The following is a 16155-nucleotide window of genomic DNA, read 5'->3' on the forward strand; positions in this document are numbered from 1 at the left end:
CTGGCACACGAGGAGGAGGAATTAACCCTACCTAGGGCATCAGCCCACAGACCTTCCTCGATCTCCTCCCCCAGCTCCTCCTCCCATTTACCCTTCAACTCTTCTACCAGCGCTTCCCCCTCTTTCAACTCCTGGTGTATTTCCGACACCTTGCCCTCCCCGACCCATACACCCGAGATCACCCTACCTTGAACGTCTTGTGCCGGGAGCAACGGGAATTCCCTCACTTGTCGCCTCACAAAAGCCCTCGCCTGCATATATCTAAAGGCATTTCCCGGGGGTAACTCGAACTTCTCCTCCAGTGCCCCTAGGCTCGCAAACGTCCCGTCGATGTACAGGTCCCCCATTCTTCCAATCCCCGCCCGATGCCAGCTCTGGAACCCCCCGTCCATCTTCCCCGGGACAAACCGGTGGTTACCCCTGATCGGGGACCACACCGATGCTCCCATTGCACCCCGGTGCCGTCTCCACTGGCCCCAGATCCTTAGCGTTGCCGCTACCACCGGGCTCGTGGTATACTTTGTCGGCGAGAGCGGTAGCGGTGCCGTCACCAACGCTCCCAGGCTCGTTCCTTTACAGGACGCCGTCTCCATCCTCTTCCATGCCGCCCCCTCTCCCTCCATAACCCACTTGCGGATCATCGCCACATTTGCTGCCCAGTAGTAGCTCCCCAGGTTTGGCAGCGCCAACCCTCCTCGGTCCCTACTGCGTTCCAGGAACCCTCTCCTTACTCTCGGGGTCTTATTCGCCAACACAAACCCCATAATACTCCTGCATACTCTCGGAAAAAAGGCCTTGGTGATCACGATGAGAAGGCACTGAAACACAAACAGAAACCTCGGAAGGACCACCATTTTGACCGACTGCACTCTACCCGCCAGCGAGAGCGGTAACATGTCCCATCTTTTAAAATCCTCCTCCATTTGCTCCACCAACCTCGTCAGATTCAGTTTATGTAGGGTCCCCCAACTCCTGGCTATCTGGATCCCCAGATACCGAAAGCTCCCCTCCGCCCTCCTCAGCGGTAGGTCCCCAATCCCTCTTTCCTGGTCCCCTGCCTGTAATACGAAGAGCTCACTCTTCCCTACATTGAGCTTATAGCCCGAAAACTCCCCAAACTCCCTTAGAGTCTGCATGACCTCCACCATCCCCTCCATTGGGTCCGCCACGTACAGCAAAAGGTCATCCGCATATAGCGACACCCGATGCTCTTCTCTCCCTCGGACCACCCCCCTCCATTTATTAGACTCCCTCAATGACATGGCCAATGGTTCGATCGCCAATGCGAACAACAGGGGGGACAGGGGGCACCCCTGTCTCGTCCCTCGGTACAGTCGAAAGTACTCCGACCTCTGCCAGTTCGTCACTACACTCGCCACCGGGGCTCTGTAAAGGAGCTTAACCCAACTAATAAACCCTCCCCCGAACCCAAACCTACGCAGCACCTCCCAGAGGTACTCCCACTCTACTCCATCAAAGGCCTTCTCCGCGTCCATAGCTGCTCCATTGCAATAGTGAAAGACACTGAATTGTGGTCACTATCTCCAAAATGCTCTCCCACAAACAAATCTAACACTTAGCCCGGTTCATTACCAAGTACCAAATCCAATGTGGCACCCCCTCTTGTCGGCCTATCCACATTGTGTCGGGAAAACCTCCTGCTCACTCTGTACAAAAACTGCCCCATCCGAACTGTTCGACCTATAGAGGTTCCAATCAATGGGCAAAATTCTCCCCAAACGGCGCGATGTCCGCCGACTGGCGCCCAAAACGGCACCAATCAGACGTGCATCGCGCCGCCCCAAAGGTGCGGAATGCTCCGCATCTTTGGGGGCCGAGCCCCAAAATTGAGGGGCTAGGCCGGCGCCGGAGGGATTTCCGCCCCGCCAGCTGGCGGAAACGGCGTTTGTTGCCCCGCCAGCTGGCGCGGAAATGACGGGGCGGCGCATGCGCGGGAGCGTCAGCGGCCGCTGACAGTTTCCCGCGCATGCGCAGTGGGGAGAGTCTCTTCCGCCTCCGCCATGGTGGAGACCGTTGCGGAAGGGAAAGAGTGCCCCCACGGCACAGGCCCGCCCGCGGATCGGTGGGCCCCGATCGCGGGCCAGGCCACCATGGGGGCACCCCCCGGGGCCAGATCCCCCCCCCCCCCCCCCCCCCCCCCCCCCAGGACCCCGGAGCCCGCCCACGCCGCCTTGTCCCGCTGGTAAATAGGTACTCTAATTTACGCTGGCGGGACAGGCAATTTCTCGGTGGGACTTCGGCCCATCCGGGCCGGAGAATCGAGCGGGGGGGGGGGGCCCGCCAACCGGCGCGGCCCGATTCCCGCCCCCGCCGAATATCCGGTACCGGAGACTTCGGCAACCGGCGGGGGTCGGAGAATGACGCCCAGGATTGGTCGGAGAATGACGCCCAGGATTTGGAAAGTTAAAGTCACCTATGACAACTACCCTGAGACCTCCACACCTTCTATAATCTGTTTTGCCATTTCTTCCTCCACATCTCTATTACTGCTTGGGGGCCTATAGAAAACTCCTAACAACGTGATCGCTGCTTTCCTATTTCTAACTTCGGCCCATATTACCTCAATAGGCAGATCCCCTTCGAACTGTCTGTCTGCAGCCTTTAAACTATCCTTGATTAACAATGCTTCTCCTCCACCTCTTTTACCACCTTCCCTACTCTTACAGAAACATCTATACCCCAGAACTTCCAACAACCATTCCTGTCCCTGTTCTAACCATGTCTCCGTAATGGCCACAACATCGTAGTCCCAAGTACCAATCCACGCTCTAAGCTCACCTACCTTATTCCGGATGCTCCTTGCATCGAAGTACACACTTCAACCCACCTTTCTGTCTGCCGGTACACTCTTGCAGTACCTCACTACTCTCAACACTGGCTTCTGGACTACAGCTCGTTTTCCCATCCCTCTGACAAATTAGTTTAAACCCCCCCGAAGAGCCGTGGCAAATTTCCCTCCCAGGATATTGGTGCCCCTCTGGTTCAGGTGCAAATCGTCCTTTTTGTACAGGTCCCACCTTCCCCAGAATGTGCTCCAATTATCCACGTAACTGAAACCCTCCCTCCTACACCATCCCTGCATCCACGTGGTTATCTGCACTCTCTCCCTGTTCCTCACCTCACTAGCACATGGCACCGGCAACAAACCAGAGATGACAACATGGTTTGTCCTGGCTCTCCGCTTCCACCCTAGCTCCCTAAATTCCTGTTTTAAATCCCCGTCCCTTCTCTTGCCTATGTCGTTGGTACCGATGTGTACCACGACTTGTGACTGTTCCCCCCTCCCCCTTAAGGATTCTGAAAACTGTCCGAGACGTCACGGACCCTGGCACCCGGGAGGCAACATACCATCCGTGAGTCTCTTTCGTTGCCACAGAACCGTCTATCTGTCCCTCTAACTATCCCCAATAACTATTGCTCTCCTGCTCTCCCTCCTTCGCTTCTGAGCCACAGGGACGGACTCCGTGCTAGAGATCCATTCACTGTGGCTTACCCCTGGTAGGTCGTCCCCCTCAACAGTATCCAAAGTATACTTGTTACTGAGGGGAACAACCACAGAGGATCCCTGCACTGACCGCTTCCTCCCAGCCCCTCTCACTGTCACCATCTACCTTGATTCTTCAGAGTAACTACATCCGCCTCTGAGACCTCGGGCGAAGGCCATTCAGCACTGGTCCCCACAAACGAGGACCAGACGGAATGGCACTCATGGGGGTCTCCCAGGGGATTGGAGGCCCCCAGCTGCATGCCCTTTAGGAAGGCTGGTGTCCTGGCACTGCTGGTGCCATCTGGGCACTGTTGACAGTGCCACAAGGGTGACAGCCTGGCACTGCCCAGGTGGTATTGCCAGCTGACATGGGCACTGCCAGGTTGCCAAGTTGGCATTTTTTGCATGTATGCAATTGGACCAGGGGTGCCTAGCATAGGTGTTATGGAGGGTGCGGGGGTGGCCGGTGGCCGGGGTCCCTCCCATAGTCCTTTGGGGGAGAAAAAAAAAGGGGGCGGCACGGTAGCATTGTGGATAGCACAATTGCTTCACAGCTCCAGGGTCCCAGGTTCGATTCCGGCTTTGGTCACTGTCTGTGCGGAGTCTGCACATCCTCCCCGTGTGTGCGTGCCCGTGTGTGCATGGGTTTCCTCCGGGTGCTCCGGTTTCCTCCCACAGTCCAAGGATGTGCAGGTTAGGTGGATTGGCCATGATAAATTGCCCTTAGTGTCCAAAATTGCCCTTTGTGTTGGGTGGGGTTACTGGGTTATGGGGATAGGGTGGAGGTGTGGACCTTGGGTAGCGTGCTCTTTCCAAGAGCCGGTGCAGACTCGATGGGCCGAATGGCCTCCTTCTGCACTGTAAATTCTATGATAATCCCTGAAGCTACTATCTATGACCACCTCTGCCCCCCGAATAATCCGAAGTTCATCCAGCTCCAGTTCCCTATCGCTGTTTCCGAGGAGCTGGAGATGGGTGCACTTCCCACAGGTGAAATCAGTAGGGACACTGAAGGCGTCCCTCATCTCAAACATTCTGCAGGAGGAACATTGCACTGCCTTCCCTGCCATCCCCTCTAGATAAAACAAAAAAAAGAAAGAACGAGCTTACCTGTTATTCACTCTACCCCTTAGGTTAGAGGAGTTGGAAAGGTGGGGGACACTACAAGTGCAGTGTTTAGGAACCGCCCAACTTAAATACAGGTAAAAATAAAACACTTAACCAGCAACCACTGCGCCCCGCACAAGAACAGCAATCAGCTGTTATGGGCCCGCGCAAACAATTTAAATATTTACTACTTACCCAGCAGTCACTCTGTCCTCACTCCGACAGGATTCAGCTGGAAACTCCCAACAGTAAGTTTAAAAAAAAAAATTACTCCTCTTCTCAGCAAGCACTCACTCAACAACCACTGTGCCCCGCACGAGAACACCTCAGAGAAAAGAAAAACTACTTACCAGTCACCAGCCAATCACCTGCAGGCTGTGACGTCACAGTTCAACTTCTTACTAATTCTACCCGCCCTTGAGTCTCCCTCTTGATCTTTACTCGGCTGGGATCCTTAGTGATTGTTTTTTTGGGGGTTAGAGGAGGATGTAGGGAGGGAAACACTGAAGAAGTGTTTGGGGTTTAACTGTCACTTGACAACAGCTCCTCCACAAACCACCTTCTAGATACAGTGACCACAATGCACTGGTGCAGATTTTCCCCGCAACAGCCAATCAGCAGCTCCATTCTGCTGGATACTTGCCTTCACTTGAACACGGATGGTGTCTTGCTCAGGTACACGTTCTGGATACAGTGACCGCAAAGCACTGATGCAAATTCTCCCCGCAACAGCCAATAAGCAGCTCCACTCTGCTGCCCTCTGCTCATATTTCCTCCTAAAATTAACTGATGTGTATGTATATTAGGTATCATAGCAAGCATCTTCTTGATAAACTCTACGTCATCCCAATTTGGGGCAAAACGTTCACCAAAACTACCAACTTGCTTTCTAATGGTCCCGTAACTATGATACATCTGTCCCCCCGGTCTATTATCACCATATCCATATGGAACCAAATCTTTTTATTAATAAGTATTGCCAGTCCTCGGGCCCTACTATCAAAGCCTCAGTGAAATAATCTGATTAACCCAACTCTTCTGACATCTAATTTGGTCTCTTACGCCGAGGTGAGCCTCCTGCAACAGCACCATCTCCGCCCTTAAATTTTTCAGGTGAGGGAAAACTCTCGCACGTTTAACTGGGCCTCCAAAACCTCTCACATTCGATGCAACTAATTGAATTGGTGGTTTTTCACCCCTCCTTTTCAATTCAGCCATTTATACCATAAGGGCTCATCCTTTTTGTCCACCAAATTTCCAAAAGTAGAGTATATCTTAAATGTTTCATTATTCTGTTTTGTAAGTGGAATAGTTTATAGATCATTGTCAGCACTTTATCCCCCATATATCTTTTGTCCCTTTCTCCCAAAAATCTATTTCCTATTAAACTAATCCTAACCCCAAACCCCATTCCCATAACATTCAAACCTTCTAGGCTATACAAAACCAGCTGTACAGAATACCTAATCCACAGCTTTTCCCCCTATCTCGCTCCAGCATACTAGCCATTTTAAATAAGCTGGTATGGTAGCTTCCCTGCCAGAGTCTGTTTTATCTGAATAAGTAACAAAGAACGAAGCTGGAAATTATTCAACATTCTTATTCCCTTCCCCTTAAAATATGCTCTTTAAAAAAAAAAAGACAAAAGAAAAAAACCTCCACATTAACCAATAGTCATTTCAAATGTAATTAATTCTATAAAAAAGGGAGAAAAGGAAAAATGAATATATAAAGAAAAATATTAAACATTTCTAACAACAACATCTTAACACAGGCACATCTCAACCACAAATTAAGTCTCATATAAGTCGTCTTGGTTTAGTCCAATACCTTCAGTTTCTATAAATGCTTCTTCCGATGTTTCAAAAAAACTATTTTGGGTATTGTATGTAACCCTCAATTTTGCCAGGTATACATGCCAAACTGCAATCCCCTGTGATAAAGAGACTATTTTGCTTTGTTGCCAATTCTGCAACGGCGTCTTGATAAATACGAATATTGGTACCTTCCCATCGCACCTCTCGATTTTCTTTTGCCCATTTTAGGAATCAATCTTTACATTGCAAGCTAGAAAACATATTATCACAGCACATGGTGGTTCATTTTTTCATAGTTTTGCTTGAAGTGACCAATGGGCTCGATCAAGTACAATAGAGGGTCCTTGTTTCTCCTCTCCTATTAATTGATTATTAATTTCTTCAGCATCTCCTTGAAATATTTAGTCGATCTTGAATACTCTATTCCTTCCTCGACGATCCTTGGGTTATTCCGTCTTAATCTATTTTCTAGGTCATTAACCAATGCTTTGAGGCCTTTGTTTTGCTCTTCCATTTATCGTAATTCAGTATTATTGGTGCTATTATGTTGATTCTTAGAATTATCACCAATTTTACGAGCTACAATCAAAAACAAGGGCCAGCAGAATGGGTGAGGACTGGTGCCACTAAATACTGTTACCATACTCCATTTGTGCCAGTACGAGAATCACCTGCACAATAACTCATTCTCAGACCTTCGCAGCAGTCTGTGTTTTCTCAGATTGGATAGGTTTCTCTGTTCAGTTTCTTGGTGCCAGTTCCAGTGTAAAACAAAACCTTTCTTCGTTCCTTGCAGGGAAGGTCGAGCCTCTCTGATCACATCTTTTGGAGTTTTCAAATACATGGCCATGTACAGCATGATCCAGTTTGTTACCGTGCTCATCATGTACTCAGTAAGTATACATACTAATGGATATACATATCAGTCATCCAATATACTATACATTGAATAATTTTGTCTGGCTTATTTCCTGGTGAGCAGATTAGCCAGTGAGAATTAGAAAGAGGCTGGGTGGTACAGTGCTTGATTGGTGCTGGGCCCTGGAGCAGCGGAAGATGCGGATTTGCTGCCAGGATCATCCACCTGATCATGGCTGTTCTATTCGTGACAGCAAATTGGGCAGCTCCTATATACCTGCAGCTAGTTACAGAACAGCACTGAGCCAGGGTTACAGGAGAATCTCCAGTCATTTTGTCTGCTGGGAAATTTTGGTGGTTTGGGAAGACTGCAAAGAAGAAGAGCAAAAATAAGGAAACCCCCTCCTTCTGAATCATTTCACCATCTCCTTTTGAAGACATCGATTCACCCTGCGGTCCTTTTCCATACATGCCAGGTGTTGCCCTACTGACCATTCTTCCAGGTCTGATCCTACCCTCCCCTGACATCTATCACACCTGACTACTTCCAGCCAATGTAGAATCTCAGCTGCTGATCCAACAGGACCAGGATGCTGATTTTATTTTTGAAGCAAGATATTATGTTGCCTCAGTGTATCATATGGTTTCACTTGTGGCTATTATTCTAATTAAGTTATACTTTTTGTTTTAAGGCTTAAAACATTTTTTTAAATGCAGATCAATTCTAGCTTGGGCGATTGGCAGTTCCTGTACTTTGACCTGGTTATCACTACGACTGTAGCCGTCCTTATGGGTCGAACGGAGCCCGCAAAGGAGCTTGTGGCACAACGACCTGCGGGGAGCCTGATCAGCATTTCGGTGCTGGGCAGCCTGCTGCTGCAGACCTTATTGGTTATACTGATTCAGGCCCTCACTTGTACAGTCACTACCACTCAAAGCTGGTAAGTATGCCACCGTTGTCACCAGACTTACAGCTACCCTCTAGAAAAAGGAAAGAAGTTGCATGTAAAATGCACTAAATACTGAGCCATAAGGAAAGTTCTGTATTTGTCTAGCTTGATGTTGACTTGAATGATTCATCTTGGATGGCTGGTAGGGTATTCTAAGGTTAGCGAGAGGATAATTATGCGCGGTTTTTGCTCCTGATCAGTATCTGTTGGAGGTTGCATGCGAGAGAGTCACATGAAGGCAAATCACTCTCGCCACCTTTAATAGGTGGAGACAGGACGTACGGACATCGACAGTAGAGACCTATACACCGACGGTATACAACACTGGGCGAACCGACGGAGAGATTTCAACTAATTCAGATATTCAGATCCTGCAGCTTGAAAACTTCCTATGGAAGGAGACAAGGACATACCCGTGGCCACTGCAACAGACACTATTAGAAGAAGTTCTGGACGTAGACATTTTAGACAGAGGGACTGTAATGACATGGGCGGACGACTGATAGAGAGGGCTGACGCTGAAGAAGCGTTGAGAAGGAAATGGGAGGAAGACCTGAGGTTTGAAATAGGGTCAGGACTCTGGAGCGAAGCACTACATAGGGTTAACTCCACCTCCACATGCACAAGACTCAACCTAACGCAACTAAAAGTGGTACATAAAGCCCACTTGACCAGAACCCGAATGAGTAGGTTCTTTCCGGAGGTGGAGGACAGATGTGAAAGGTGCCAAGGAGGTCCGGCCAATCACAACCACATGTCCGTCTTGCCCCAGACTTGCTGGGTACTGGACAGACTTTTTCAAGGCAATGTCCAAAGTGGTGGGTATGAGGGTGAAACTATGCCCGAAAGTGGCAATCTTCCAGGTATCAGACCAGCCAGATCTGTTCACGGGGAGGAGGGCTGACGCCCTTGCCTTTGCCTCCCTAATCACCCGCTATTGAATCCTGCTCGGCTGGCGGTCAGCAGCACCACCTAAAGCTGCAGACCAGCCGTCGGACCTATCGGAATTTCTCCAAATGGAGAAAATCAAATTCGCCATCTGTGGGTGGGAAGAGGGCTTCCACAAAACATGGGAGCCAATCACCCGGTTATTCCAGGACCTGTTTGTGGCCAGCAACTAAGTAGTCGGGAGCTAGGAAGAGGTAGCCAAGACACAATAGGAAAAGGGGGGAGACAAGAAAGTGTAGCCAAACCCAGCGAGAGAAAAAGGGGGCGGCAGGGGGAAAAAAACAATGGCAGAGAAACCGAAGGGAGAAAAGAGAGGGGAATACTAACGGGGTAGAAAACACAGGAAAAGACAACAGCCACAACGAATACTGCAAGATGAAAGGTGGACAAAAGAACAGGAAGAAGGAAAGGTCCCAGAGCGAAGCTCATGCAAATAAATAAAAAATTGACCGGAATGTAAATAGCATTAGGGGCACTCCCAGGTGCCACCTCCCCCCACCCCCCCACCCCCTGTAAAAAAATAAAAATAAAAATCTCATTCTGTGTATATTTTTATTTGTACCATGTATAACAAAACCCAATAAAAACATTTATAAAAAATAAAAATATGGCAAGGACAGATTTACCTGTGACCTTCGCAGGTTTGCCACCATTCACTGTTTAGACTCCTACACCAGCAATCAGTGTTAGATTATCCCAGTGGGGGGGGTTTATGAATTTCCCTGTCGTTGGATGCACCATTGTGCAAAAACCTCAGAATGCCTGTTCGGAAATTGTCCAGTCTGTCTGTAAGAGCAGCTGGTCAATCTTCTGCGGTGAAAAAAACATGAATTTGTCAGTGTTCTGGTCGTCTCAAAACAAAAAAGAGAATTGAGAAAACATGAATTTTTTACCACAACTGGACACGAGACGAGGTCACCTAACTAAAGCTTGGCTGCTGGCATTCCTGTTCTGGTGTTTGGTTTCCACCTCCCCTAAGCAGGAGTGGTCACAGTGTGGAGCAGCATTCAGGCTGAATTAAAATAGTTCAGATGTAACCAAGGATTCACCCTTTGTGGCTTTTGTGTTGTAAAGTGGCCTAATGTTGTAGCAGATTGCATTGCGCTGTCCCTATCAACAGTTTTATAGATGTTTTTGTGTTTATCTGAAGGTTTGTTCCTGGAAATGTCAGTTCTTCCAACAATGGACTCCCGAACTACGAAAACACTGCTTTATTCTGTGTGTCTGGGTTCCAGTACCTCATCCTGGCAACAGTACTTTCCAAGGGACAACCCTTCCGCAAACCACTTTATTCAAATGGTATAAGTATTGGAGCTACATATGGTTTGTAAAGCATGTGATAAAAGCATTGTGTATTTCACATTTTGCTGTTTTATTATTATCTCCCTATGCACCATAATATCTGAAAAACCAGGTAATTGATTTGTTCCCTTGGCTGATGGCACCTTCTGCTAGAAAATGTGTAAGAACAGCTTGAAGCTGCCAGTTTCTCCACCTTGGGGATGCCTGGACATTATGAAATTCAGGAATATTAAGAGACATAAACATCAGCTGTTTCAGTACAGCTGCAACACTGACATCTACTGACATGTGGAAAAATGACCTGGTGACTGAAAAGGACAAATATCCAAGTCCTCTACTTAAAGCTGCTGCATTATAATTACTATATTTGCTTAACTGCACCAGCCATACAAATGTGAGCTACAAGAGTTCTGTGGCGAGTAATTCGCCTCCTGACTCCTCAAAGCCTGTCCGCCATCTTCAAGGCACAAGTCAGTCAAGACTGTGATGAAATACTCTCCACTTGCCTGCATGAGTGCAGCTCCAACAACACTCGAGAAGCTCAACACATTCTGGCACAAAGCAGCCCGATTGATTAGCATGCCACCCACCAAATTAAACATTCATTTCCTCCAACACCGATGCTCACTGACAGACGTGCGGACCATCTACAAGTGCACTGCAGCAACTTGCCAAGCCACCTTCCAAAACAGCGACCTAGGACGACAAGGGCAGCAGGTGCATGGGAGCACCACCCCCTGCAAGTTCCCCTCCAAGCCATGTACCATCCTGGCTTGGAACTATATCCCGTTCCTTCACTGTTGCTGGATCTCTATCCTGTAACTCCCTCCCTAACAGCACAGTGGATATACCCCTCCGATGGGCAGCAGCTGAAGTTCCAGGCGGCTGCTCACCACCACGTTCTTGAGGAAAATTAGAGATGGGTGACCAATGCTGGCTGAGCCGGTAACACCCACATCCCGTGAACAAAATTTGAAAAATCATTCTGGCTACTGTGACAATATGGCTTGATTAGCGCAGTGTCTAATTTTGTTTGATAACATTATCAAGGTTCTTTATAGCAGTGTTTTTCAAACTTTTTTTCCAGGGATCCATTTTTACCAACCGGCCAACCTTCGCGACCCGCGCCGGCCGACCTGTGCGATCCACCATTTTCTCTTGCCTTGTTGACAAAAATTGAGGAAATGGGTTTGGGTCCCTTTGGCCCCAATGGTCCCTTTGGCCCACCGAACTTGTAAATAAGGCTGCGACCGTATAAAAAATATGCGGCCGCACTGCGCATGCGTGCCCGATCATCGATAAATGGTTGTGCGCATGTGCACTGATGATCGTGCGCGCATATGCAGTGCAGCTGAGATTTTAAAAATATGTTTGTGCCCATTTTGAAGGCCGCAGCAGCCGGCATCGTTAAAAGCCGGCTGCTGCGCGCGGATTTGAACGATCAGGAGCGCCCCGACGGATGGCTCCGCGACCCTCCCGACACCGTCCCGCGGGTCGCGCCCCTGAATTTGACAGTGCCTGCTTTACTAGTGTTATTAAATTGTTTGCTACATTGAAAGAAATGTTTGACTGAACTCTGCATTTTTCCTTCAGTGCTGTTCCTGGTTGCGTTGATTCTGCTCTGCACTCTAATGGTATTTCTGACGTTTTGCCCACTCCAATTCATCCGCCAGATTCTACAGCTGATGCGCATCACTGATCTGAAGTTTCAATTTTTGCTGTTGGGATTCGCAGCATTGCACTTTGTCACTTCTCTTCTATTTGAGGTAAGAGACCCCTTTGAAGAACATTGTTAACATTTAACTCTTATCCTGCTCAGTTAACCACCCTCGACGGAGTGAGAAATCCATACCCTCCTAGATAAACAGGAACTCCATAAATGAACAACCAGCAGGAAGGGAGATGAAGTCCTGCAGCAGGAGTTCGGGGAGCTAGGCAGAAAGTTAAAAGACAGGACCTCAAGGGTTGTAATTTTGGGATTACTCCCTGTGCCACGTACCACTGAGGCTAGAAATAGGAAGATAGAGCAGCTAAATACATGGCTAAACAGCTGGTGTAGAAGGGAGGGTTTCAGTTATCTGGACCAGTGGGAGCTCTTCCAGGGCAGGTGTGACCTGTATAAGGAGGACGGGTTGCATCTAAACTGAAGAGGCATAAATATCCTGGGTGTGTGGTTTGCTAGTCTCACACGGAAGGGTTTAAATAAGTATGGCAGGGGGATGGGTACCGGAGCAATAGGTCAGAAGGTGAAAAAATTGAGGGAGAACTAGGAAATATGGACAGTATGGCTCTGAGGAAGAGTAGACAGGGAGATGTTGCTGACAACAGCAGGACTGGTGGCCTGAAGTGCATATGTTTTAATGCAAAAAGTATAACAGGTGAGGCAGATGAATTTAAGAGCTTGGATTAGTACTTGGAACTATGATGTTATTGCCATTAGAGACCCGGTTGAGGAAAGGACAGGATTGGCAGCTAAATGTTCCAGGATTTAGAGGTTTCAGGTAGGATAGAGTAAAAGGGGTGGAGTAGTTGCGCTACTGGTTGGGGAGAATATCACCGCTGTACTGCGGGAGGACACCACAGAGGGCAGCGAGGCTATATGGGTAGAGATCAGGAATAAGAAGGGTGCAGTCACAATGTTGGGGTTTACTACAGGCCTCCCAGCAGCCAGTGGGAGATAGAGGAGCAGATAGGTAGACAGATTTTGGAAAGGAGTAAAAGCAACAGGATTGTTGTGATGGGAGACGTCAACTTCCCCAATATTGACTGGGACTCACTTAGTGCTAGGGGCTTGGACGGGGAAGTGTTTGAAAGGAGCATCCAGGAGGGCTTCTTAAAACAATATGTAGATAGTCCAACTAGGGAAGGGGCTGTACTGGACCTAGTATTGGGGAATGAGCCCGGCCAGGTGGTAGAAGTTTTGGTAGGGGAGCATTTCGGGAACAGTGACCACAATTCGATAAGTTTTTAAAGTGCTGGTGGACAAGGATAAGAGTGGTCCTCGGGTGAACTGTGCTAAATTGGGGGAAGGCTAATTATAACAATATTGGGCAGGAACAGAAGAACCTAGATTGGGGGTGGATGTTTGAGGGCAAATCAACATCTGACATGTGGGAGGCTTTCAAATGTCAGTTGAAAGGAATTCAGGACTGGCATGTTCCTGTGAGGAAGAAGGATAAATATGGCAAATTTCGGGAACCTTTGCTAACGAGAGATATTGTAGACCTCGTCAAAAAGAAAAGGGAAGCATTTGTCAGGGCTAGAAGAGTGGGAACAGACGAAGCCTGTGTGGAATCTAAGGCAAGTCGGAAGGAACTTAAGCAAGGAGTCAGGAGGGCTAAAAGGGGTCACAAAAAGTCATTGGCAAATAGGGTTAAGGAAAATCCCAAGGCTTTTTACACGTACATAACAAGCAAGAGGGTTGCCAGGGAAAGGGTTAGCCCACTGAAGGACAGGGGAGGGAATCTATGTGTGGAGCCAGAGGAAATGAGTGAGGTACTAAATGAATACTGTGCATCAGTATTCACCAAAGAGAAGGAATTGGTGGATGTCGAGTCAGGAGAAGGGTGTGTAGATAGCCTGCGTCACATTGATATCCAAAAAGACGAGGTGTTGGGCGTCTTGAAAAATATTACGGTGGATAAGTCCCCAGGGCTTGATGGGATCTACCCCAGAATACTGAAGGAGGCAAGAGATGAAACTGCTGAGGCCTTGACAGAAATCTTTGGATCCTCACTGTCTTCAGGTGATGTCCTGGAGGACTGGAGAATAGCCGATGTTGTTCCTTTGTTTAAGTAGGGTAGCAAGGATAATCCAGGGAACTACAGGCCAGTGAGCCTTTCGTCAGTAGTAGGGAAATTACTGGAGAGAATTCTTCGAGACAGGATCTACTCCCATTTGGAAGTAAATGGACGTATTAGTGAGAGGCAGCATGGTTTTGTGAAGGGGAGGTCGTGTCTCACTAACTTGATAAGAGTTTTTCGAGGAGGTCACAAAGATGGTTGATGCAGGTAGGGCAGTGGATGTTGTCTATATGAACTTCAGTAAGGCCTTTGACAAGGTCCCTCATGGCAGGCTGGTACAAAAGGTGAAGTCACACGGGATCAGAGGTGAGCTGGCAAGATGGATACAGAATTGGCTAGGTCATAAAGGCAGAGAGTAGCAATGGAAAGGTGCTTTTCTGATTGGAGGGTTGTGACTAGTGGTGTTCCGCAAGGATCTTTGCTGTTCGTAGTATATATAAATGATTTGGAGGAAAATGTAACTGGTCTGATTAGTAAGTTTGCGGACGACACAAAAGTTGGTGGAATTGCGGATAGCGATGAGGACTGTCGGAGGATACAGCAGGGTTTAGATCGTTTATGGACTTGGGTGGAGAGATGACAGATGAAGTTTAATCTGGACAAATGTGAGGTAATGCATTTTGGTAGGTCTAATAAAGGTAGGGAATATACAGTGAATGGTAGAACCCTCAAGAGTATTGACAGTCAGAGAGATATAGGCATACAGGTCCACAGATCACTGAAAAGGGGCAACACAGATGAAGAAGGTAGTCAGTAAGTCATAAGGCATGCTTTCTTTCATTGGCCAGGGCATTGAGTATAAAAATTGGCAAGTCGTGTTGCAGCTGTGTAGAACCTTAGTTAGGCCACACTTGGGAGTATAGTGTTCAATTCTGGTTGCCACACCACCAGAAGGGTGTGGAGGCTTTAGAGATGGTGCAGAAGAGATTTACAAAAGATGTTGCCTGGTATGGAGGGCATTAGCTATGAGGAGTGGTTGAATAAACTTTGTTTGTTCTCACTGGAACTAAGGAGGTTGAGGGGCGACCTGATAGAGGTCTACAAAATTGAGGGGCACAGACAGAATGGATAGTCAGAGACTTTTTCCCAGGGTAGAGGGGTCAATTACTAGGGGGCATAGGTTTAAGGTGCGAGGGGCAAGGTTTAGAGGAGATGTACGAGGCATGTTTTGTACACAGAGGGTAGTGGGTGCTTGGAACTCGCTGCCAGAGGAGGTGGTGGAGGCAGGGACGATAGTGACATTTAAGGGGCATCTTGACAAATACATGAATAGGATGGGAATCGAGGGATACGGACCCCAGAAGTGTAGAAGATTTTAGTTTAGATGGGCAGCATGGTCGGCGCAGGGTTGGAGGGCCGAAGGGCCTGTTCCTGTGCTGTACTTTTCTTTGTTAACTCTCCATTGTTCAGCACTTGTAAAATACCCAGCAAAGCATGTCAGAGATGAAAGCTTTCTCCAATCTGCATAAAAGGGAAATCTGAAGATCCCAGAGAATTCAAAAGTGTTTTTTACTTTTAACTTTTAAATCTCTTTAGTTAAAAACGTGTCCAATCCCCTCCTCCCATGTTGAGCTCCCCGGTGACGGAGAGGGTAAACCAACGTCCAGCTTTCTGTGGTGTAGCAAGTGGCCCATCCTGAATTGGCTGCAGATTTCCCTTTATCTGGAGGTGTCTGGGCTTGGTCTACCCACTTCTCCACTGACGTAGGCCAAATTCAGGGACTTGAGGCATCAGTGACATGGTGGAACTCTCTCCCTAACAGCACTGTGGGTGTACCTACGACACAAGGACTACAGCGGTTCAAGAAGGCAGCTCACCACCACCTTCTGAAGGTCAATTAGGGATGCGCAATAAATGCAGAC

The 16155-nt window shown here is 48.2% G+C and overlaps 1 protein-coding gene across 8 annotated transcripts in view; it reads left to right on the forward strand.

Annotated features, from left to right (window-relative positions):
- The window catches only part of atp13a2 (ATPase cation transporting 13A2), a 164962-nt gene that overhangs the window by 145803 nt on the left and 3004 nt on the right, over window positions 1–16155 (forward strand). For all 8 annotated transcript variants that reach the window (XM_072478335.1, XM_072478340.1, XM_072478334.1 and 5 more), the window contains 4 exons: window positions 7229–7325; window positions 8008–8231; window positions 10339–10487; window positions 12084–12256. In XM_072478335.1, coding sequence (XP_072334436.1) covers window positions 7229–7325; window positions 8008–8231; window positions 10339–10487; window positions 12084–12256 — 643 coding nt within the window. The remainder of the gene's footprint in view (window positions 1–7228; window positions 7326–8007; window positions 8232–10338; window positions 10488–12083; window positions 12257–16155) is intronic.

Source organism: Scyliorhinus torazame, chromosome 16 (genome assembly GCF_047496885.1).
Source record: "Scyliorhinus torazame isolate Kashiwa2021f chromosome 16, sScyTor2.1, whole genome shotgun sequence".
NCBI lineage: Eukaryota > Metazoa > Chordata > Chondrichthyes > Carcharhiniformes > Scyliorhinidae > Scyliorhinus > Scyliorhinus torazame.